At 38.2% G+C, this 25,284-nt stretch overlaps 1 protein-coding gene across 1 annotated transcript; it reads left to right on the forward strand.

The window, feature by feature from the left end:
* The first annotated feature begins 18,731 nt into the window (after positions 1-18,731).
* On the forward strand, positions 18,732-23,936 carry LOC107774002 (protein NRT1/ PTR FAMILY 4.5-like). The gene is made up of 6 exons (XM_075229863.1): positions 18,732-18,882; positions 18,994-19,090; positions 20,236-20,453; positions 21,215-21,661; positions 22,311-22,438; positions 22,961-23,936. Exons 1-6 carry the CDS (start codon positions 18,880-18,882, stop codon positions 23,862-23,864), a joined length of 1,797 nt encoding a protein of 598 aa, XP_075085964.1. The 5' UTR covers positions 18,732-18,879; the 3' UTR covers positions 23,865-23,936.
* Positions 23,937-25,284: the final 1,348 nt, after the last annotated feature.

Raw genomic sequence — 25,284 nt, forward strand, 5'->3', positions numbered from 1 at the left:
GCTACCTTTGAAATAAAACAACATAATCACATGAATAAACAATTCGCTAGCTAAACCAGTAAGGGAGCTCAACAACTAAATGAAACAAATTGTAAAAAAAAAAGTATTTTATTCTCACAAGTTTTACAAAGAACAGAAGCATGTAGTATAGATATATATATATATATATATATATATATATATATATATATATATATATATATATATATATATATATATATGTGTGTGTGTGTGTGTGTGTGTGTGTGTGTGTGTGTGTGAGAGAGAGAGAGAGAGAGAGAGAGAGAGAATTGAATAAGACTCCACTATACATGATTTTATTTTTTTTAATAATATATACTTATACTACACAGTTGGGGAGGTAAATGAGCAAAATATGCTTCTTTTTATGTTTTTATTTTTCGCTTCATATCGGTTCTTACCAGAACTACTTACTAGCAATTTGACAGAAAATAGTTTTGTCACAAATTACCACTGAGCAATGTACCTTGTGGCCAATTTTAATCATAAAAAAAAAAAAAATCTTACAATTTAAGTTTTAAAAAAAAGAAGAATATGAGCTAGCTAGAATTATAAAAGCTAATACCAGATAAAGAGTTGACGACATGTTCTAAGTTAGTCAAACAACATAAAAAATAAAGATAGCTAACGACAACTTTTCAGTAAAATCACCATTACCGTGTGGCTCTCTTAATCAAAAATGCAGTATCAGAAGCTAATACATATGGTCATAATCTCATAACAAATCAGATCTGGGCATACGAGTCGAAATACATACCTAACTGTGCGAGAATTGACTAAAACGCCAAATAAGGCTAGACAAAATGGTCAAATGAGGCTCAAAAAGACAGCAACAGCAACGACATCAGTCCATGGCAAAATCAACCTTCAACAGCTTAAACTTGAGAATCTCAAAATTAACAAATAGATTAACTGAAGTTAGACAGAAACAAGAGCTTCATAATCTCCCTTTCTAATCTGTTTCCTCTTTTTGAAGTTTTCCAACAATTTTTTATTGTGAGTTTATGTGTATGAGAGGAGAGAAGAAAGAAGAAAGAGAGAAAAAAAAAAGGCCCCCTTTCCGTTTTTTTTGTGTTCTCCTTTTAAAATGGGGGAGGAGGAGGGTTCTGTGATATGGGACAAGCATTGGGGACAAGGAGTGGGGAACAATGGGGAGTGGATTGGGGAGCAAAGTGTGGGGGACAAGCATGGGGTACAAAGGAAAGTGGAGTAGGGACACGCCTGGGAAGATGGGAGGGGGAAATATTCAAGCACGGTAAAAAATTAGGTGCTCACAGCATGACCTCTTTGCTTGAAAACATTAAAAGTTTTCAGGCAAAGATAAAGTGAGCCGTGTGACTAAATTTTGACCAGTATCGTTACTCAAAAGAGGAAGAAAATAAAAGAAAAAGTTGCAACCGAGTTCTGATTTTGGACAGCCTACATATCCCGGGTTATAAGGAAATCAGGTCGCGTGTAGTTCAAGGAAAGTGATGGAATGATGAGTTGGAGAGTCGAGTGATGTTCCGTCGAGGCTCGGTCTTTGGTCTTGCTATTACATTAAAATTGAAAGAAACTAAACAAGCCTATCAACTATGAGTTACAAGATTCCTATCTATAAGTCTTTTGAAGCTTGATCTTGAATCTTGACTAGTTGTTCATGCAAGCTCTGATCTGAACCTTGATGCTTGCTAGCTGTAAGTGCTAGTTCATTCTTCTACGGCTTCTTCTGAGCAAAACGAGAAATGTGAAGCTCGTAACTTCAGTCATGTCTTGAATAGTCCGTATCCTTTCCATCTGCTTCTGCATTTGGATTCACTTTCTTTTCCTTTTCTTTTCTTTATTTTGGATTGAGACTTTTTCTTTTGTTCATATCGAACAATGTGCCTCGAGGTAAAACCTGCTCAGACATCACAACAAACAAACGAACGAAATTTTTCTGCCTCAGTTTTCACTAGGAAAATTTCATGAGTTATTGTAACAAAATTCTAAACTACTTGTTTATTGAAAGCAATAAAAAAAACGGGAATGGTGTATCTTGAAAAGGTCACGATCCCAAAAGAATGTCTCAACTAAGTATTGGTGTACCTTATGTTGGAAAAATATGGCAAGGTAATGGGATACCCTATATTGGCAATGATATCAGGGAGTGGTGTACCATGCATTTAAGCTCAAATCAACTAGGGAATGAAGTATCCTATGTTGGATAACACAGCTAGGGATTGGTGTAGCCTATACTGGTAAGGAGATCGGGGGTTGGTGCCCTGTATTACTGAAAAGGATATATAACCAGGGGTTGGTGCCCTGTAGTACTGAGAAGGAAATGTAATCAGGGGTTGGCGCCCTGTATTACTGGAAAGCAAATGTAACTAGGGGTTGGCGCCCTGTATTACTAAAAAGAAAATATAACGAGGGGTTGGCGCCCTGTATTACTAAAAAGAAAATATAACCAGGGGTTGGCGCCCTGTATTACTGAAAAGGAAATGTAACCAGGGGTTGGTGTCCTGTATTACTGAAAAGGAAATGTAACCAAGGGTTGACACCCTAGGCGAAAAGGTTCTACCTGGGTTAAGCTACGAAAAGTAACCTGAGCGAAGAGTACTTCTACCCGGAACTATGAGCTGGATCCCCCTAGGCGAAATGGTTCTACCTGAGTTAAGCTATGTAAAACATCCTGAGCGAAGAGTACTTCTACCCGGAACTATGATCTGGATCCCCCTAGGCGAAATGGTTCTACCTGAGTTAAGCTACATAAAATATCCTGAGCGAAGAGTACTTCTACCCGGAACTATGAACTGGATCCCCCTAGGCGAAAAGGTTCTACCTGGTTTAAGCTATGAAAATGGGAGGTATGGACAGTAATGATGCATGCTGCAAATAAAGGAAAGTTGAGATTTCACGAAAACTTACCTTTGGTGACATTCTCCCTTTGAAAATCGCCATTCTGCACTGCTTTGATCCAAACAAAGAAAAATTTGTGAGTTTTTAAAGTGGTGGTCGGTTTGTGGCCTTGATGCCCTTAGTAGTTTGAATTCACCCCTCCGTTGTCGAAGAACTGATTTTGTCAGTATGATACCGAGGTTCCCGAATACTCTATATCGCTTTCTAAAGACACTGTCTTTCTGACGTTGCCCCTGGCTGTTTCATACCCGGATGTCCATGGTACCGCTAATCCTTGTCCCTAAGGCAAGGCAATTTTCCTTTAAAATCAAACTTAGTTGTCTTTCACCTAGAACCAATTTCTGTCTGTAGTGCTTATCAACTTTTCCCATGAAGCAAGTCTTGCTTAAGCGACCTTTTCAGTTTCTTTGAGACACTTTGTCCGCCTTATCAAAAGAGATCACATATGGATTCTTTGCTTCGTCAATGCCGTATATGCTCCAAATTATGCTCGGTATTACGGGGAAACTGTAGCCAGTTTTGCAGCCAGTTTAGCTTTGCTTTTGATGCAAGATTAGACCGAAAGGGAATCTAAGAACAATTATGAAAAAAAAAGAGCAATTGGAAATGAAAAAAGAATTGTGTCTAAATAAAAGGTGTCCCTTTCGGGGAGAGAAATAAGGAGACTTATCTGGAGATATGTGCCGACTTCAATGAATCATGACATGCATTTTGGACTGGACGCCTGATCTGTCTGAGCTGTCTAATTCTCAAAATACGTCGCAAATGTTCATCTTGAAACTGTCTTAGTTGTGCTCATGCCGGAGCATGGAAGACCCTCATCCGGCCTTTGCGGGTTTTCGCTAACTGACCTCTCTCATTTCTCTAATCACCGTCGCCTTACAGTGCCCATACGGGTTTTCACCGATAAGACTCTCTCATTTTTTTATCTTTTTTTACGACATGCGGAAGGTTGGTTGATGCCCCTGGCATGGGAACTTCAAGTATTTTCAAAGATCGATCAGAAGTTCTTAACAGGAAAAAGCGAAAGGAACCTTGAACTGAATTACAACCTTTGGAACTGTTTCTACAGGAAAAACCATAAGATAAAAATAAACTTCTGCCCCAGATTTGGAGTATTGGGAATATGGATTTTTATTGCAATGGGACCGAACCCAGGGTAAGGCTGCCTACGTATCCTTTCGGAATCAGGTCGGACGTAGTTCAATGACTCAGAAAATTTGTTCAATGAATCAGATTTTATTTTTTTTAAGTACACATGTTCCAAAAAGTGGAAAACAAGGAAGAAGAAAAATACAGCTTAAAAGGGTGACACTTGCTTGGAATAGTGAGCAATGGTAGCCTTCGTCATCTCGATCTAAGAAAATCATGCGCGAAAGTTCCACAGTGGGTATATATCAGACATAATATCTTTTGACTGCATCTGCATTAATAGTCATGTCTGGTACCCGTCCTTCTTCAACTACCAAGTGCAAGGCCCCTTTTGGTAACACTTTCTTGATGATGTAAGGTCCTTTCCCGTTTGGGGCGAACTTTCCTTTAGCTTCTACTTGGTGTGGAAGAACGCGTTTCAAAATGAGTTGGCCTACCTCGAATTGCCTTGGACGCACTTTCTTGTTGTAAGCGTGTGCCATTCTTTGCTAGTATAACTGGCCAAAGCACACTGCTGCTAGCCGTTTCTCATCAATCAACATTAGTTTCTCTAATCGGGTCTTTACCCATTCTGCATCTTTAATCTCCGACTCCACAATGATTCGAAGAGAGGGAATTTCGACTTCAGCCAGTATTACAGCTTTCGTCCCATATACCAACAGATAAGGAGTTGCACCAACAGATGTGCGAGCAGTCGTGCGGTATCCCAAAAGAGCAAAAGGCAACTTTTCATGCCATTGTCTCAAACCTTAGATCATTTTCCTAAAAATCTTCTTGATATTCTTGTTCGTTGCTTCAACGGCTCCATTGGATTTTGGCCGGTAAAGGGTAGAATGGCGATGAATAATTTTAAATCGCTCGCATACCTCTTTCATCAAATGACTATTGAGATTGGCTGCATTGTCAGTGATAATGGTATTTGGGATACCAAAGCGGTAGATGATGTTGGAATGAACAAAGTCTACCACTGCTTTCTTGGTGACTGCTTTGAAAGTGACGGCCTCCACCCACTTGGTGAAGTAATCAATTGCAACCAAAATGAATCTATGCCCATTTGAAGCCTTTGGCTTAATTGGTCCAATAACATCCATTCCCCAAGCAACGAAAGGCCAAGGAGAGGTCATGGGATGCAACTCTGAAGGTGGCGAGTGAATCAGGTCACCATGAATTTGGCATTGGTGACACTTCCAAACAAAACTGAAGCAATCTCGCTCCATTGTAAGCCAATAATACCCTGCCCGCAGAATCTTCTTCGCCAAAACATATCCATTCATGTGAGGTCCGCATACCCCCGAATGCACTTCACTCATGATCCGTTCAGCTTCTATGGCATCTACGCATCTCAACAAGTTCAAATATGGGGTCCTTTTGTACAAAATTTCCCCATTCAGGAAGAAACCGCTGGCGAGCCTCCTTATAGTTCTTTTTTGATCTCCCTTGGCGTGATTTGGGTATTCTCCCATTTTCAGGAATCGCTTTATGTCATGATACCATGGTTTACCATCTGGTTCTGTCTCAATTGTATTGCAGTAACCGTGTTGATTCCGAACTTGGATTTCTAGTGGATCGATATGGGTGTTTCCCGGAAAAGGCATCATCGAGGCTAAAGTAGCCAAAGCATCGGCTAGCTCGTTGTGAAATCTAGGAATGTACCTGAACTCGATGGATTTGAATATTTTGCTCAAATCTTGTACACATTGTCTGTATGGAATAAGCTTGATGTCTCGAGTCTCCCATTCACCTTGGGCTTGCCGGATAAGCAAGTCAGAATCTCCCATAACCAATAGTTCATGCACGTCCAGATCGAGGGCCATTTTCAAACCCATGATACCGGCTTCGTATTCTGCCGTATTATTGGTACAGAAGAACCAAAGTCGGGCTGTTGCAAGGTAATACTGTCCAATAGGTGAGATGAGGATTGCCCCGATCCCAACTCCTTTGATATTGACATCTCCATCAAAATACATTTTCCATAGAGGGTTGTCGTCTGGAACTACTTCCTCTATTAAGTTGACCTCTTCGTCTGGGAAGTATGTGGTAAGTGGCTTGTACTCATCATCAACTGGATTCTCTGCCAAATGATCGGCCAAAGCCTGTGCTTTCATCGCAGTGCGAGTGACATAGACGATGTCGAACTCTGTGAGCAGGATTTGCCATTTTGCGAGTCTGGCGGTGGGCATTGGCTTTTGGAAAATATACTTCAGAGGATCCGTTCTGGATATGAGGTAAGTAGTATAGGCCAAAAGATAATGTCTCAACTTTTGAGCGACCCAAGTCAAAGCACAACATGTCCTTTCTAAAAGGGTGTACTTAACCTCATAATTGGTGAACTTCTTGCTCAAATAATATATTGCTTGTTCCTTTTTGCATGTCTCATCATGTTGCCCCAAAACGCATCCAAAGAAATTATCCATCACCGATAGATATAAAATCAAAGGCCTACCAAGTTCAGGTGGGACCAGTACATGGGGTTTTGATAGATAATCTTTGATCCTGTCAAAAGCATTTTGGCAATCGTCTGTCCACTTGATTGCAGCATCCTTTTTCAGCAACTTAAAGATGGGCTCGCATGTGGTTGTAAGCTGAGCAATGAACCTACTGATGTAGTTCAACCTTCCGAGCAAACTCATGACCTCCTTTTTGTTCTTCGGGGGTGGCATATCTCGAATAGACTTTATCTTAGATGGATCCAATTCGATGCCTCTCCGACTGACTATAAAACCGAGGAGTTTCCCAGATGGAACCCAAACGCACATTTGGCTGGATTGAGCTTAAGGTCATACCTTCAAAGCCGTTCGAAGAAATTTTTCAAATAAATCACGTGGTCAGCCTGTGTCTTTGATTTTATGATGACATCATCGACATATACTTCAATCTCTTTGTGCATCATGTCATGAAAAATGGTGGTCATGGCCCTCATGTAAGTTGCCCCTGTATTCTTCAAACCGAATGGCATGACCCTGTAACAATAGGTACCCCACGGAGTTGTGAAAGCGGTCTTTTCTACATCACCCTCATCCATTAGAATCCGGTGGTACCCAGCATAGCAATCCACAAATGACTGTATCTCATGCTTTGCGCAATTATCTACAAGAATATCGATGTTCAGCAAAGGAAAATTATCCTTCTGACTTTGTTTGTTGAGGTCTCTGTAGTCAACACAGACTCTAGTTTTTCCATCTTTCTTTGGCACGGGCACAACATTTGCCACCCAGGTGGTGTATCGTATGGCTCTGATAACATTGGCGCTCAATTGCTTCATTATTTCTTCTTTGATTTTATCACTCATGTCCGTTTTAAATTTTCGCTGCTTCTGTTGGACTGGTGGAAAATCAGGATACGTGGGAAGCTTATGAACCACTAAATCGATGCTTAAACCAGGTATGTCATCATTAGACCAGGCAAACATATCTCTATACTCAAATAAAAGTTGGATCAAGGCATCTCTGGTTTTTTGTTCAGTGTGAATACTTATCTTTGTTTCTCTGACTTCTTCATGACCTCTGATATTAATTGGCTCAGTTTCATTGAGGTTGGGCCTAGGCTTATTTTCAAATTGTTCCAACTCTCTTTTTATTTCATCAAAAACTTTATCTTCATCATATTCGACCTCTTGATGCATTATTTCGAAATTAGATAGCTTTTTGAGATCTGGGCGTAAATTCCGCATGCATGTCATGTTATTAAAGCCGGCATTAACAAAACTGAAATGGAAATAAAATGGCAGGAATTAGGAAAAGAAAAGATACAAAATATGAAACTGAACTGTATTTCATTGAATTTGAAAAGATAGAAGGGTTAACGTCAAAATAAAACAATCATACTAAGATATTTGGATTACAACCCTGAAAGTAACCCAAAGTACAAAAGAAAGAAGCTGTAAAAGTACCTTACTAAGACTCCTTCCTTGTGGGGAGAGGAGTTGCTTCCCAGTTATTGAGCATGGTTTCTGGGCCAATTAGTTGCATATCGGCACGACTAGTACCTTCACCAGCCTGGATCATATTCACTTCAGAAAACATCTGGCTGAGGCCATGGAAAATTTCATCAATGTTTGCATGCGCCGAGAAAGTTTGACCATGTTTGAATCGTGGCTTGACAAAAGTGTAGAAAATATAAGGGATAGGTTGCTGCAAGACCCACCCATACTTTTTGTGGTGCTTGGCTTTGTCTTCGTCTGCTTGTGTTGGCCTGAAGCCTAAACCAAAAGTACCTATGTTACTGAACGGAGAAATGGGTTCTGAAATTCCTTGCAATGATGCCCCCAAACCTTTTCCTGGATCATAACCTTGTCTCATCATAAGTGCAGCCACCATTACAGTTGTGGCAGAGAGACGCGGATGTAGAATGGGTTTTCCTTCCTCAACACGGTCCACAACAACCACTTCAAAATCCCGATAGACAATAGACTCACATCCTTCCTTGGCCTCAATACATGGGATTAACGGGTCTTTATAAATGGATGACTCGTCTTCTCCGTGAACAATAATTTCTTGTATGTCGTGCTCGAATTTGAGCATCTGATGCAAGGTGGATGGCACAGCTCGGGCCGTATGGATCCATGGCCTTCCAAGAAGAAAGTTATAAGAAGTTTCCATATCCACTACTTGGAAGACAATTTCAAAATCAACAGGCCCAATCGTCATGGTGAGGTTGATCTCCCCAATGGTATCTCTCGCTGAGCCATCAAAAGACCGGATGCGAACATTGTTGGGTCGAATCCTGTCTGTATTGATCTTCATACTTTGCAAGGTTGAGAGGGGGAATACATCTACACTCAAGCCTCCATCAACCATGACTCGCTTCACATAATGCCCCTCACATTTGACAATCAAGTGCAAAGCCCTATTGTGACCGGATCCCTCCTCAGGAAGTTCATCATCAGTAAAGGAAATTTTGTTCACCTCAAAAAATCTATTGGCCATCTTCTCTAACTAATTCACGGTGGTATTCTCTGAGACATGTGCCTCGTTCAGGATTTTGATTAGTACACGGGCATGCTCTCCTGAGTGTATGAGCAGAGATAACAGAGAGATTTGGGCAGGAGTCTTTCTCAGCTGGTCAATGATTGAGTAATCCTGAACTTTCATCTTTTTCAAAAACTCCTCCGCCTCTTCTTCAGTGACCGGTTTCTTTATTGGCATTTGACCTTCTCTGATTTGCTTAGCCTTCCTCAACTCTTCTGGAGAGTAACACCTCCCTGATGGAGTCAAACCTCCAGTTTCCCCCACTTCTTCTATGATTTCCTTGCCTTTGTAGGTTACTACAGTTTTGTTGTAGTTCCAAGGGATGGTTTTTATATTTGTTACACGGGGTTGTGTGGCAGGCTTGATTATGATCGGTTCTATTGTACCCGTCGTATCGCCCTGATTCTGCTTTGTGATGGGGTGACCTCCAAGGACGTATAACTTTGGGTTTGAAACATTGGAGCGAACTTCCAACCTCGAGATTTTTGGAGCAAATAAAGTTGCCCTCTCTGAGCTCTGGGCGCCTTTCACAATCAACGGTGCATCTAGGCTTGGACTTACTTCCAGTTTGGTTCCCTCTTGAATCGTTACCACTGTCATTTCTGCTCGACCAACCGGCTTGTATTCATGATCTCGGCCAATCATTCCCACAAAATGAACATCATTGTGTACTGGCAATGGGTTATTGGTCACATTAGGAGGATCCTCTCCATTCGTGACTACAATCATTTTTTCAACAATGAGTCTTTCTATGGCTCTTTTCAGGGTCCAACAGTCATCAGTGCTATGACCCAAAGCACCTGAATGATATTCACATCTAGCATTTGCTTGAAATCCGTGTGAATCGGGATGCATATGGTGGGGACCGATGGGTCCAATCACGCCCATCTGCTTCAACTTCTGGAATAGACTAGAGTATGATTCAGCCAATGGAGTAAATTTTTCCACCGGCCTCTGCTCTCGACCATAATCCTGCCTAGGACGAGCATTGTAGGGTGCCCAAAAATTTTGCTGCTGAGGTCGGGGTAATCTTGGAACTGGTGCCCGTACTTGTTGATTGGGAGGGCGAGCATATGATAGAGCATTAAACACTGTATATTGTTGTAGTCCCACAGAGTACTGAGGAATTGGCGGGGGATAGTAATGTTGAGGGTAGCTGGATTGCCCCTACTGAACTTGCACATAAGGGTGCGATGCCCCTCTTTGAACTTCCCTGGATCCCGAAGTCATCATGGACCCTTCGTCTCTCTTCTTTCTATTTGCCAAACTTCCCGACCCATTTTTGATAGCTTGGGTGGTGGCTTTGAGAGCAGCTTGACTTATAATTCTGCCAGTCTTGAGGCCATTTTCGACCATTTCTCCTATTTTGATTGCTTCCGCAAAAGGTCTACCCATTGCGGACGTCATGTTCTGAAAGTAATCAGGCTCTTGGGCCTCCAAAAAATAGTGATCAACTCATGGTTATCCATGGGTGGCTTAACTCTAGCTGCTTGCTCCCTCCACTTGATCGCATACTCCCTAAAACTTTCAGTCGGCTTTTTCTTCATATTGGATAGGGAATTGCAATCCGGCGCAATATCTATGTTGTATTGAAATTGTTTGACGAAGGCTTGGGCCATGTCGTCCCAGAAATGCCAGTGAGAGATATCTTGGTCAATGAACCATTCGGAGGCTATCCCCACAAGACTTTCTCCAAAATAAGCCATCAGCAATTCTTCTTTTCCACATGCACCCCTCAGTTGGTTGCAGTACCTTTTCAAATGGGTGATAGGGTCACCGTGTCCATCATATTTCTCGAATTTTGGGGTCTTGAACCCTGGTGGCAAATGGATGTGAGGGAACATGCATAAATCACTGAACGAAACATGTTTGTGACCCCCTAGTCCTTGTATGTTCTTTATGTTCTGTTCAAGACTTTTCATTTTTCTGGCCATCTCATCCGGCTCAACCGTCTTGGCAAGCTTTTCATTTTCCACTGGTGACTCGTACTGAGGAGTCTGATTATATGGAGCCGAGACCCCGAAAGCCATATTTGGAGAGTAGTATTGGCCATCATAAGCATGAAATGGTGGCTCATTGATTGGCCTCGTCACAGGAGGTGGAGGCGGGATTGTGTATGCCGGTGTGCCAGACACGGCTAGAGGAGTGTTCCTGACCGGTGCGGCTGGAGGTCGCACATTAGAGGTACCAGGAGCAACGTGGAGGCTGTAGTTTGGCACATACCCTGGTGGTAGGATGTGGTCGCTCATTGCATGGAGCGGTGGTTGAGTAGCCAGGGGTACGGTGGAAGTTCCCTCTGAGGGACCACGGGGTGGAGGCTGACCAGACACCTAAGCTTGATATACATCAGACAATTGCTGTCTCAATTTTCTTATTTCCTCTGACTCTTGTTCAACTGATTGACCCTGGGGGTCGTCACTGATCAGCTCGATCTCATCATCGTTGGCCATTACTACTGCTCCCTTAGATCTAGTGAAGTAATGGTGTGTTGCCAGTTTCACCACAAACCAACCACCTTAAGCTTACTACGTAAGAGACAGCAAACGTGTTAGGGTTAAGCATTTTATAGATATGAATCACATATAATGTGCCATGCTCCTATCATTGTCATTATTTCTAGCATGCTTTTGGAGGCTTCATGTTTCATTCCGGCTTATGAGGTTGCTTCTTATTAACTTAGAATCATTGAAAAATATTTTGATCGAACCTTTTGTGGGTTGCCTACGTATCATGTCGCCACATGAATCAGATCATTACGTAGTTCAAGGGGAAATAATAATAATTTTTTTTCTTTTTCAAATTGACTCTAAATACATAAATATGATTGAAAATGCGACAAATATAAAATTAAAAATACGACAAATGCAAAATGAAACTAAAAACTAATTGACTGCACTAAAACTTTAATCTTCAATGGCATTCTTTCTTAAACTGATATCATCAATGGTCTGCATCCCTTGGCCTCCACTCTCCCCCCAACATCTCGTACAAATTCTGAAACACTCCCGGCAATTGTGGAACGAGGGCATGTGCCTGTTGACCAACTTTCTCATTGTTTAGATGACAATGATAGTCATGAATATATGTTGCTTTCTCCGCCAATTGAAGTACTTGCTCTCTAGCTTGCCCCATATTCACGTGACAATTCTACAACCATATCTGGGTAGTGTTGAGGGCGTTACCCATATCAGTCTCGCATCCCTCGTATTCTTCAATACGGCGGTTTAGCACAGCTCTCTCAATCATCCACTGACGCCGCTCTACCTCAAAATCTACATGTTGATGACCTCCCTTATGCCTTTTTATTTCTTCCAATTGTGAAAGAAACTGACCCTTTGAGCGTATCCAATGGGCCCTTTCTCTTTCAAACTACTCTCTCTGTTGATCAAACTCCAATTGTTGCTGGTGCGCATCCTCTTCAATGATACTCAAGTCTTCTTGCAGCTTATGCATTTCAACATTGTTATTTGCCTCAACTCTTCTAACTAAACCAATAGTGCTTGCCAATTCTTCTTCTAAGCGGGCCGCCTCATTTTTAGCATGCTTTAGATCTTTATCCATGCCCCGTAAGGCCGATTGATAATCTTTCTCAATATTTAAACGAATATGAGCGACTCCGGCTTGCAGTTGGGTTTGTTGTTTAGATATGGTCATCCGGGAATTCTCCAATTCCTCTTTTAACCTTTCTATAGCTCTTTGATCATTTCTCCTCCTGTTGGATCCTTCAGGCCTATCTCTAAGTGACGAAGGGTCATGAAACCAGGTAATATATTCAGGGCTCACATCTTCATAATCTCGATCTTCTACCATATCATTCAACTCCGAGACTTTACTTGCATACCAAATTTTCATAATTTCTTCTTCGTCATGAGGTTGATATTTACCAAAATCATAACAGAACTTGCTCATATCTCGTGTTGGTGGCACCTACTGTAGTCGTGCAAATTGGCGCATTATCCAAAGTGGATCATAAGACTGAACACCATCCAATCCTATGGGTACCAAATAAGAATAGTATGCAGACTCACAAATGACCTCTTTAGAGGAGAACCAATCGTAGTTCCAAGTGATCCGTTTGGCAGACAGAGTAAGAAGTAGTTCTTTCCAGGCGCCAATCCCCTCTGGTAAGTCACATTCGTCAATTCTTTCCTGGTGATCATAAGTATGATTGGGCCATAGCTCACTAAAATTAGTGATCGTAGGATGATGATATAAATGCTCCAAAAACCATATCTGTAACAAAATATTGCAACCATCAAAGTTTCGCGCGCCCATTTTACATCTAGTTAAAGCACGAAAAATGCAAGAAAGAATCATAGGGACCAAAGTATAATCACCCCCTCCTGAGGTCAGAGCCTCAACTACACTTGCCAAGCGGATGTCAATGCGTCCCTCTCTTTCCGGGAAAACTACACGCCCCAAAAAAGTGACCATAAATGCAAACCTTCTATGAACCTTCCATGTTTCCTTGTCTTCCTTTGATTTTAATTTTCCCACATTCCTTTCAAAATTGCATTCTAGGCCATACAACTGAAACAAAAAGCCCAACTTAACCCATTTGCTTCCTAGACCTTTATATTGTCCGTAATTTATGTTCAAAAGCTTCAGAAACCTACCTTCGTTCATATTTTTTGGTACTATGGGCCTTTGGCGGCGAATATTGCAGCCCCACCCCTGGAAATGGGCAATTTCCTCCAAGGTCGGAGTCATTTCACAGTCGGTAAAATGGAACACATTATTTTCAGGATCCCAGTGCGGAATCAAAGCTTCAATCACATCCCTCCTGGGCTTTATCGTAATCATGTGAACCAAATATCCCAAGTATTTCTTTATCTGGTTTCGCTCATATTCCTTAAAGTCTCTCCACCAATCCCACAACAACTGTGGTATCTGATCGACAATGAGAAAATTTGGTATCCCTTCTGATCTGGGCCTCTTTTCAGACTTACCTCTTTCTCCTACCCAGACACGGGGTTAGGCTTTGATCAAACATATTAGTAACACACAAAAATTTCGATTTCTCGGGTTTTGACTCTATAAAAGAATATAAATAAATAAATAAAAGCTAAACTGTGGGACTATATAAAAAAAAATTGGATTTAGTATTTTTTTTTTTGATTTTCTAAGGAAAGAATTGTTAATAGGGAATTAAGGAAAAGGAAAATATTTTTAATTTTTTTTTTTTGAAAATTGGGGCCGGAACCGATGAGGTTTGCCTAAGTATCTCACATCCGGTGAGAATCAGACCCGCGTAGTTCGGTTAAAATCGACTATGTTTTTTTCTACTTCCTTTTTTCTTTTTTTTCTTCTTTTTTTTTGAAAATTAATCTTTAAAAACCATATGCACTGGACCACATCATTTTTTCTTTGTTCGTTCAACTGATTTATGCTAAAGTCGGTCGACATGCAAGCCTCCCAAATAATGCAACAAGTAGCACATAACATGACATAATGGTCTCAACAAGGTACCTGTCCTAAAACAGAACTCGGCCCATGAGTCGAGCGTTGCTAAGTCAAATGCACATGATGCAAATAAAGCGTAGCCTAGTAGGGATATTCATTGCTTGTGGCTTGTTCTTCTAAGTTTGTAAATCCTAAAGGAGATGGTATCTAGACTTGGCTTACCCGGGCAGACAACCCGAGCCGAGGAGCGTCAAGCATTACCAGTAGTAGAACAGCACTGGCTAGCTAAGGGCTCTCCCGCCTAAACATGTGTGACTAAATCCTTCACCAGAAGGTGGTAGGCTAACTGGCTTTATCTCAAGACAAAAAGTTTGTGATGCTGGTAGGCAAACACAACATAACTAATTATCAGAAGACTTAGTGGGATGCGAGAGAGGATACAATTTATATGTACAGTTCAACAATATCAAGATAGTAAAAAGTGGACAAGTAGCACATTAGTCCCAAATAAATCACAATATATACAAAAATTAATAAAGTCAAATAAAGTCAATGTACAAGCTCGAATTCTTGAGTCCCCAGCAGAGTCGCCCGAGTTGTCACACCTCCTTTTTACCCCCCCTCCCCCCCCCTCCCCGCCCCACAAAGATAAATATGTTATTGGATTGTTGTGGGTTAAAGAGTTTTTTCCAATTAAAGTGATAATTTGAAATAGGGATTATCTTATTATTCAGAGTCGCCACTTGGAATTAATTTTCGGGTGTTCCAAGTCACCTTTTATTTGAATCCCTAGTCAAAGGAAGATTTGACTCTATTATTATTGGTCTGCGAAAACAAAGTCCGGGTAAGGAATTCTGTTGACCGGGGAGAAGGTGTAAGGTATTCCCCGAGTCCGGTGGTTCTAGCACGGTCGCTTTATTGACTTAAACTTGGCTTAATTATATGATTTATTAACATGTTTAAAAACACCTATAGTGCATTTAATCGTTTACCGCTTTTAATATTTATGGATTTGTTCGAATAAATCGCGATGTCGTGCACTCGTTGGTTTTGTACATATTGTGAATCGCGTCACGCGAAACGCACCTGCGATTTACAACATGTTTAATTTTATTATTGTTTGAAGTTGTGAGGCCGAGTCACGTGAAACGGGCACTCGAGTTTGGGGTTTATGTATCATGACTATACCAAGAAAACAATACTCATAGTCACGATGATTTATTATTAATCGCGCCCAAAAGCATACTACGAATGTTCATGGATTATTTTCCTAAGCTACCTTTGAAATAAAACAACATAATCACATGAATAAACAATTCGCTAGCTAAACCAATAAGGGAGCTCAACAACTAAATGAAACAAATTGTAAAAAAAAAACGTACTTTATTCACACAAGTTTTACAAAGAACAGAAGCATGTAGTATAGACACGTTTGTGAGGATATATATATATATATATATATATATATATATATATATATATATATATATATATATATATATATATATGTGTGTGTGTGTGTGTGTGTGTGTGTGTGTGTGTGTGTGTGTGTGGAGAGAGAATTGAATAAGACTCCACTATACATGATTTTATTTTTTTAATAATATATACTTATACTACACAGTTGGGGAGGTAAATGAGCAATATATGCTTCTTTTTATGTTTTTTTTTCCGCTTCATATCGGTTCTTACCAGAACTACTTACTAGCAATTTGACAGAAAATAGGTTTGTCACAAATTACCACTGAGCAATGTACCTTGTGGCCAATTTTAATCATAAAAAAAAAAAAAATCTTACAATTTAAGTTTTTTTTTTAAAACAAAATATGAGCTAGCTAGAATTATAAAAGCTAATTCCAGATAAAGAGTTGACGACATGTTCTAAGTTAGTCAAACAGCATAAAAAATAAAGATAGCTAACGACAACTTTTCAGTAAAATCACCATTATCGTGTCGCTCTCTTAATCAAAAATGCAGTATCAGAAGCTAATACATATGGTCATAATCTCATAACAAATCAGATCTGGGCATACGAGTCGAAATACATACCTAATTGTGCGAAAATTGACTAAAACGCTAAATAAAGGCCAGACAAGAGGGTCAAATAAGGCTCAACAAGACAGCAACAGCAACGGCATCAGTCCACGGCAAAATCAACCTTCAACAGCTTAAACTTGAGAATCTCAAAACTAACAAATAGATTAACTGAAGTTAGACAGAAAGAAGAGCTTCATAATCTCCCTTTCTAATCTGTTTCCTCTTTTTAAAGTTTTCCAACAATTTTTGATTGTGAGTTTATGTGTATGAGAGGAGAGAAGAAAGAAGAAAAAAAAAAGGCCCTCTTCCGTTTTTTTTGTGTTCTCCTCTTAAAACGGGGGAGGAGGAGGGTTCTGTGATATGGGACAAGCATGGGGGACAAGGAGTGGGAACAATGGGGAGTGGATTGGGGAGCAAAGTGTGGGGGACAAGCATGGGGGACAAAGAAAAGTGGAGTGGGGACACACCTGGGAAGATGGGAGCGGGAAATATTCAAGCACGATAAAAAATTAGGTGCTCACACTAGCCCCTAGGAGAGTAGTATATAAAGGGGTTCATTCGTTTGTAATTCACCAACCAAGAAAACAATTTAAGTTCTCTCTAATACAAAGCTCATTTAACAATTCTCTTGTATTCTTTCTACTATTCTCTTAGCGATCTTGAGTGTAGTAAGGTTGATTTGGCATATCAAGAACATGAGCAAGTTGTGCAAGATCGTGAGCGAGTTGTCAAGTGCCGCACGTGTACTTAGTCAACAACTAAGGGTGTGACATCAAAAAGTGTAAACAGATGATCTAACCGGGTAGGATTTAACTCCAAACCTCAATAAATCTAGTGAGCCAAAAATTTAGATTACAATTATAAATTCACTAATGTATAACTTAAATCCTTTTGTTTTTAAGTGACCAAAATACATTGAGAGTTTTGTTTTCTCCGTCACTAAACTGGACTAACTTGTTTACCATATTAGATACACATTGAATATTGCATTAATTGAACATGGACCCCTAGAATATCCTCAAAAAATATATGTTACTCATTATAAATTAGGAGTAGTAGCTAAAGCAAGTATATAATAACAAATATAAAAGACAGACGAATTACGAGAAATGGAAACCCCTATTAGTTATCTTTTATTTTTCTATGCGGAAGAACTTGTTCAACTTTTTCAAATAAGAAAGTAGTTGTAAATGTCAATTCATGTAAACTTGACGTGAAATTATATGCTGTGAATTAATATATAGTTCTTGTCTTAATTAATAAAAGGGTAAGCTATCATCTTGTTCCCAGCCTTATTTTTATTTTTAGTTTATCCCAAAAATAATTACTAATTTTTTATATTTGAAAATAATTCAAATTTAAAATTTTATTTTTACGTTAATGAGATGATTTACATCCACACAAATATCTTAGGCTTATTTTAGATTACAAATTTCAAAAGTTTTTGTTTTTTTCTTAAACTTCATACCTAGTCAAACGATACCATAAAAATTGGGACGGAGGGAGTAGAAGCTTCCGAATTTGAGTAGAGTTCATGTAGCCGTATTTCCTTTTAATTAGTCTATTATCAAAAGAATGATCTCTTTTTAAATTTAAAAATTAATTGACTAAAATTTCTCATTTTATCATATGATAATCTTTTATAATCACATAAAATATTATGATATATTTAAGATCATAAGTTTTAAAATGCACTATTTCTTCTTAAATTTCATGCTCATTTAAATAGGATCATATAAATTAAAACAAACTGAGTACAAGAATATGAATAAGTACTCCTTTAGGTCACATTGATCTTTCTCCATTTCTAATAATCTATTTAACTCAAAAATCACTTTTAATATTCTAAACTTCAAGTAATTTTTCGGTGCATCAGGTACATCTTTTTATATTGCATTATTGAGATCATATAGTTAAAGTGCCTACGCTGATTATATGACTTATTGTCACCTTCTTCTGAGCATGTATATTTTAACTTTTGTTCTCGCAGTTTGCATTATTTGAATGTGTCATCTACTCATGAGAATCTCTCTTTCAAAAGTCGGCAGCATCAATTCTTTTGATTTTAGAATTTAGATATTTGTCTCCGGGGCAGAGCCAGAATTTCGACTACGGATTTGGCCGATCCCAGTAGTTTTTACTCAAACAATATATTTATATTAAATATTTTATTAAATATATACAAATATTAAACTTAAAACCTAGTTATTAGCACTTGAAATCATCATTTTAAAATTCAGAACCTGTAAAGTTGAAATTTTGGTTCCAACTCTATTTGTCTCCGCTCACTGAGTAGGAAATATTTCATTGAATTTGTCTCTTAATAAATAGTACTAACATTCACATCAAACTTCCCTACCAATTCTTGCACTCTTAACATTCTATTTGCATGCAGTAGGATCAGAATATCTGAATAGCTATGGTACTTTGACAATATTTCATCCATTACACAATTTATTCATATTTATGCATTTTGGTTCTAAGTTTGTTTTCTTAATCTTTTTTCTTTTTCTTTTTAATTACTTGTTTGTAGGATAAGACTCAACTTCTTGAAGGAAAGGTGGATTGGAGAGGAAGAATAGCTACTAAGGATAAACATGGAGGACAAGGTCCTTCCTCACTCATTTTAGGTAAAAGATTGACTCGGCGCTTTAGCCCAAATATTTCTTATTAATATGGTGCGACATTATCTGCTCTAACATTTTTTTCTAAAAGACTTCACGTAATATTTAAGAATATTCTTACACTTTAGATGCAATTTCTTTTTTTCTTATTAACTTATAATGTTGAACTTTGTTCGCATATTCAGTAATCAATGGCTCGTACTAAGTAGTGCCACATGGCCGGCACATCATCAAGATTTATGGGCTTATCTAGGGATTCCAACCAATATCATCTTTCTTAACTCTTTGTGGTCCGCAATATAAGAGCTTTTCCATCATCTTCATATTAATTTGTCTTGTCAAACCATCAACTATTATACCCCTTTGGGTTAAGTCAGTTTAAAAATATCATTAACATGGCGTGATATTGTTGCTATTTACTAAGTTGCTGCACGTTTTTTTTTTCCTGAAAAGGCTCATACCGTTAAAATCATTCATATAACTCATATGTAGATTCTTCTTTTAATCAACTACTATCGTTGAATTTGAAGGTGCCACTATATATTAAGATCTAATAAACTAATGCGATTTTCAAGTTAGATTTTGTTGAGTTTCCACATCGATTGTGCGATAGGGAGATTTAAACTCTTTATTTAATCTTGTATAATTCTCACCTCATGAGCTTAGTTTGTAGGGTTGAGGTAGGCACATGATTATTTCTTCACATAGTATCAGAGTCAAGCTCATCCCAATTTATGATTTGTCCGATGTTGGGCCACATCTTATATTGTCACGTTTCAAATGTCCAGTCCTGAGTGTGTAGGGGATGGGAATATTGGTTCCCACATCTATTATGGAGGGATTTGGACTAATATTTTGGGTTGAACTAGGCCTAAGTTTCATTTTCTTATCAAAGTCTTTTAAATACTTTGAACTGGTAAAGTTGTTGTCATGTGACCAGGAGGTCACAGGTTCAAACCGTGAAAATAGCCTCTTGCAGAAATACAGGGTAAGGCTGCGTACAACAGACCCTTGTGGTCCGACCCTTCCCCGGACCCTGCACATAATTGGAGCTTAGTGCACCGCCACACCGGGTTGCTTCGTTTTTTAAATACTTCAGTACACCTTCAGTCATTAACATTTTGTATATTACATTGAATATATATTTATAGGTACATTTGCTTGTGAGAACATGGCATCATTTGTGTTGGGAGTAACTTTGGTAACTTATTTCAATGGAGTGATGCATTATGATGTAGCTGATGCAGCAACTCAAGTTACCAACTACTCAGGGACCAGTTATATTCTTACTGTCCTTGTGGCTATCCTAGCAGATACTTATATTGGCAGATTTAAAGCTGTTCTTATTTCATGTTGGATTGAGTTCTTGGTATGCATATTCTCTCTTGATGTTGTTTATCTTTATCTAACTAAGAAACAAATTTCAAAAGTTTCTTATTATCGTGATATGATTTATAGCCATACAAATATTTATGACTTATTTTATACTATAAAGTTCAAAAAGTTTTCTTTATTTATTACACTTCGTGGTTAGTCAAACATTATCAAATAAAATGAGACGAGGGAGTGCTTTTTTCATCTATCTTTGACTCTTCCAATTAGTCAAAAGTCAATTAAAAAGGAGAGATAAAAGATAGTTTAGACAAATACTTTAATGATTAAATTAAAAGCGTTAAATGTCTTTTTAAAGAGGTGTGCATAATCCTTAAAAGACCGATACTATTAGTAGCAAAGCCATCTTAATTGACATCCCTTTGCCGAAAATTATACTGTGTAACTGGATAATTTTTTTTTATATATACTACAGACATCTCTATAACAATATTGCTATATAACAACTATTCACTATAAAAAAACAAGATTTTATGGAACCAATTTTCATGTTATGTTATAATATATGTTCTATATAACAGCACTTCGCTGTAACAACCAAAACATTCGAAACAAATGAGGTTGTTATAGAGAAGTTTGACTATATATGGTGAATCCTCTTATCCCTTTTTATGTATTTATTTTTTAATTTATATTTTGACTCTGTTTAGTGAAAATTCTGACTTTGCCGCTAAATACTATATATCGAATGCAACATTAAATATTCTTTCAATTGATGAATTTCCAACTACTTGATAGGGACTAGGACTGCTAGCATTTCAAGCACACTACCCAAAATACAAACCACCACAAAACTGCAACATTCTTGATCCAACATCAACATGTGAAAAGGTTGCTGGAAAAAATGCAGCCTTCCTTTTTATTGCTCTTTATTTAGTAGCCCTTGGATCAGCAGGAGTCAAATCTGCATTGCCATCACATGGTGCTGACCAATTTGATGAGAATGACAAAAAAGAAGCATTGCAAATGTCAAGTTTCTTCAATTGGCTTTTGTTAGCAGTGTGCATTGGTGGTTCAATTAGTACAACATTTATTGTTTGGATTCAAGAAAATAAAGGATGGGATTGGGGATTTTTTGTTAGCACATTGGCTATGTTCTTGGGTGCAATAATCTTTTGTCTTGGATTACCATGGTATAGAATATTTGTTATTAAGGGAAGCAGTGCCATCACAGAAATTTTCCAGGTATATATTTGTGAAATTTGAACATTATCTTAGTTCGATTAATACTTATATGTATTCGGTATTTACACTAAATCAAAGAATTTAGTCTTAGCAGTTAAAAATTAAAGTGAAAATACGCATCACTTAACCATCGTTAAGGTATAAGTGTATGCATACAAGACACATGTCTTCATAGGCTTGGTATAAATACCCAATGCGGTTAAGTTTTTATTGTATGTCTTGGTATCCTTATATTTCTCTTTATGTCACAAGGAAGGGATAATTTTACGTACGGATGGTCATCTAAAAAAAGGCAGTCTCGTGCACAAAGTATCTCGCGTTCACGCAGGGTTCGGAGAAGGACCGCACCCCAAGGGATGTGATGTAGGTAGCCTACCTTGATGCAAGCATCAATAGCTGATTCTACGGCTCGAACCCGTCACCTATAGGTCACACGAAGACAACTTTACCGTTGCTCCAAGGCTCCCCGATAGTCATTCAACTTTTTATTTGTTGCACCAAAGTTACTAAATTAGTCTTTATAGCGAAAAAGTCTCTCAACTTTACTTAAATATTACAGAGAGTCACTAAACTATTTTTTGTGATAAAAAAAAGTCACTCGAAATGATTGTTCTAATTTTGTTTGGCTTTCTTGTGGTGTTATTGATAGGTATATGTTGCAGCCGTACGAAACAGAAACCTTCAACTTCCTGAGGATTCTGCTGATCTCTATGAGATCAATGAGGATAATGAAGCTGCAATTCCAGCAGAATTTTTACCTCACACTAATACATACAAGTTAGTTATCTCTCTATTTCATACACCTAGGACTCTTAACAGAATTTTTATACTATCAGTTCACCTGAAAGATAACTCTAAGTATCACCCATAATAAGTAGAACTAGTAACCTAGAGAATAAAACAGATAACATGTTACAATATTTTAGTGTGATCTATAGGTCAGGGGTTCGAGCCGTGGAAGCAACCACTAATGCTTTCATTAGGTTAGGCTGTTTATATCACACCCCTTGAGGTGTGGCCCTTCCGTGAACCCTGCGTAAACGTGAAATACTTTGTGCACTGGGTTGTCTTAACCTGTTACAACGTATTAAAATGCATTTAATGTGAAATGTCCTCATTAGTTTGCATTAGGTTACGTTAGGATGTCTATATCGATATCACACCCCGTGGGGTGCGGCCCTTCCCTGAAGTCTACATAAACGTTGGATGCCTTGTGCAATGGACTACCCTAACCTGTTACAACATATTACAATGCATTAATGTGAAATGTCCTCATTTTTTGGTAATTTTCTTTTCTAGGTTCTTGGACAAAGCAGCTATTCAGATATCACAACAACAATCTGAAAAACCAAATCCATGGAAACTTTGCAGAGTTACACAAGTAGAAAATGCAAAAATCCTACTAAGTATGATACCAGTCTTTTGTTGTACAATAATCATGACACTTTGTCTTGCCCAACTCCAAACATTTTCTATTCAACAAGGTTTCACAATGGACACAAGAATCACAAATAAATTCCACATACCACCTGCTTCATTACCAATTATCCCTATTATTTTCTTGATCATAATTATCCCCGTCTACGATCAAATCATCGTTCCAATTTTACGAAAATTTACAGGCATCCCAACAGGCATAACGTATTTACAACGAGTCGGGGTTGGTTTAGTCCTCTCTGCTTTATCTATGACAGCAGCATCCATCTTAGAAGTTAAACGCAAACAAGTAGCACGTGACAACAACATGCTCGACGCCATCCCCGTGTTGCAACCATTACCAATTAGTGTGTTTTGGCTTTCAATTCAATTTTTCATATTTGGGATAGCTGATATGTTTACTTATGTGGGGCTTCTTGAATTCTTCTATTCTCAAGCACCAAAGGAGTTGAAGTCAGTTTCATCTTGTTTTCTTTGGACTTCAATGTCAATAGGGTATTTCTTGAGTTCTATAGTTGTGAAAATTGTGAACAAGGCAACACAAAAAATTACAAATAGTGGGGGTTGGTTAGTTGGGAATAATTTCAATAGGAATCACTTGAATTTGTTTTATTTGATGTTGGCTGTGTTGTCTATGGTCAATTTTGGCATATATTTGATTGTTGCTAGCAGGTATAAGTATAGGGTACAGAAAAGTGCTAGTGATTTGGATGATAGCAGAGTATATGCTTTAAAGGAAATGAAGAAGTCACAAGAGGAAAATTGATGATTTTGATGTAACATTTAAAAGTGAAGTTTGGTTTTTCTTTACTTCTTTGCTAAATTAGCAAGGAAATTAGTTTGCTTTTTGTTTTTTGTTCTTTCTTTTCTGTACTTAGAAATCCAGTTGTTTCCAACATTAGTTGTTTTAGTAGCTTCACAATATTAAAGTCACTGTTTCCTAAGCTAGTGTAACATTTGTTGTCAGGTAACTGATTTTCTATTTTCTGTTTTATTTACTCCATTCATATATGTTGTCCGATTGCCACAAATATTTGTCTGAATTTTTAACAAGGGGTCAAAAAAGAAAAAAGTTTTAAAAAAAAACTAAAAGATAGTGTGGCTGGTGGGAATTGAATCAACGAGTTCACAAATGTTTTGAACCTCTTTGACCACTAAGCTATGATTTTGGGATGCAGTAAGAGGATTCAAAATATAATATATAGAGGGACAAAATAGATTTTATTTTATATAAACAGTGTAATTTTTCGACGAAGGGGGTTCGTCCCCTTCTGCTCTCCTAAATCCGCCACTGATTGTCTACATCACACCATTTAAGGTGCGGTCCTTCCCCGGACCCAACATAAACGCGAGATTTCTTGTGGATCGGCCGTTCACGTATCTTTTGTGAGTTACATTTCTCTCTAACAAATGGCTGGAGTCCAATAGACTTTTGTTCACGAGGAAAATGAACACGAGCAAGAAGATACATTAATTTTTTTATTAAGACAAGAAGTGTATATTAATTCATCCTTATAATTGCACGTCAAGTTTAACATTGGTTGACACTTTTAAATATATAAATTTTATTTATATTTAAATTTTATTTTCAAATTCACTATCAAAACTAAAACGTTTTACCTCTCAAAATTCGAACACTACCAAATAAACAGATCACTCGGCCTATTATGGTAGTTTTTTTTAAACCAATTTATCGAAACAGACAAATTCAATGCTCTCTCTCAGCCTACACTAGTAGTCGTCAGGGCGGACCTAGAGCATTGAATATGGATTTTCGAGAACCCAATAAATCTTGTTTAGATCCTGTATTTATATTAAGAAATTTACTAAATATTTATAAATATCTAATTGTAAATCTAATTATTTTTATATATTAATTTAAAATTATATTAAAAACCCATAAATCTCAAATTCTGAATCTGCCCTCGCCCTTTGCCGTAGTCGTCTTTCGTGCCAGTTTCTACTTCAACCAACTAAACTATTTCTACTTCAAATATTATCCAAACGTGTCCTCTAAAAACAACATCAACTTACCCATGCAACTCAACGTGGCCATACTTCTCATCAATACCAGCCACCTCAAAATCCATGCTTGTCTACGTGGCAATCCCTGTACCCTCCACGTCCTCCAACTCCAGTACTTATCAAAATCACTTCATATAAATCACCCCAAATCCATCAAAAAA

This window comes from Nicotiana tabacum, chromosome 14 (assembly GCF_000715075.1).
Source record: "Nicotiana tabacum cultivar K326 chromosome 14, ASM71507v2, whole genome shotgun sequence".
NCBI classification, from domain to species: domain Eukaryota; kingdom Viridiplantae; phylum Streptophyta; class Magnoliopsida; order Solanales; family Solanaceae; genus Nicotiana; species Nicotiana tabacum.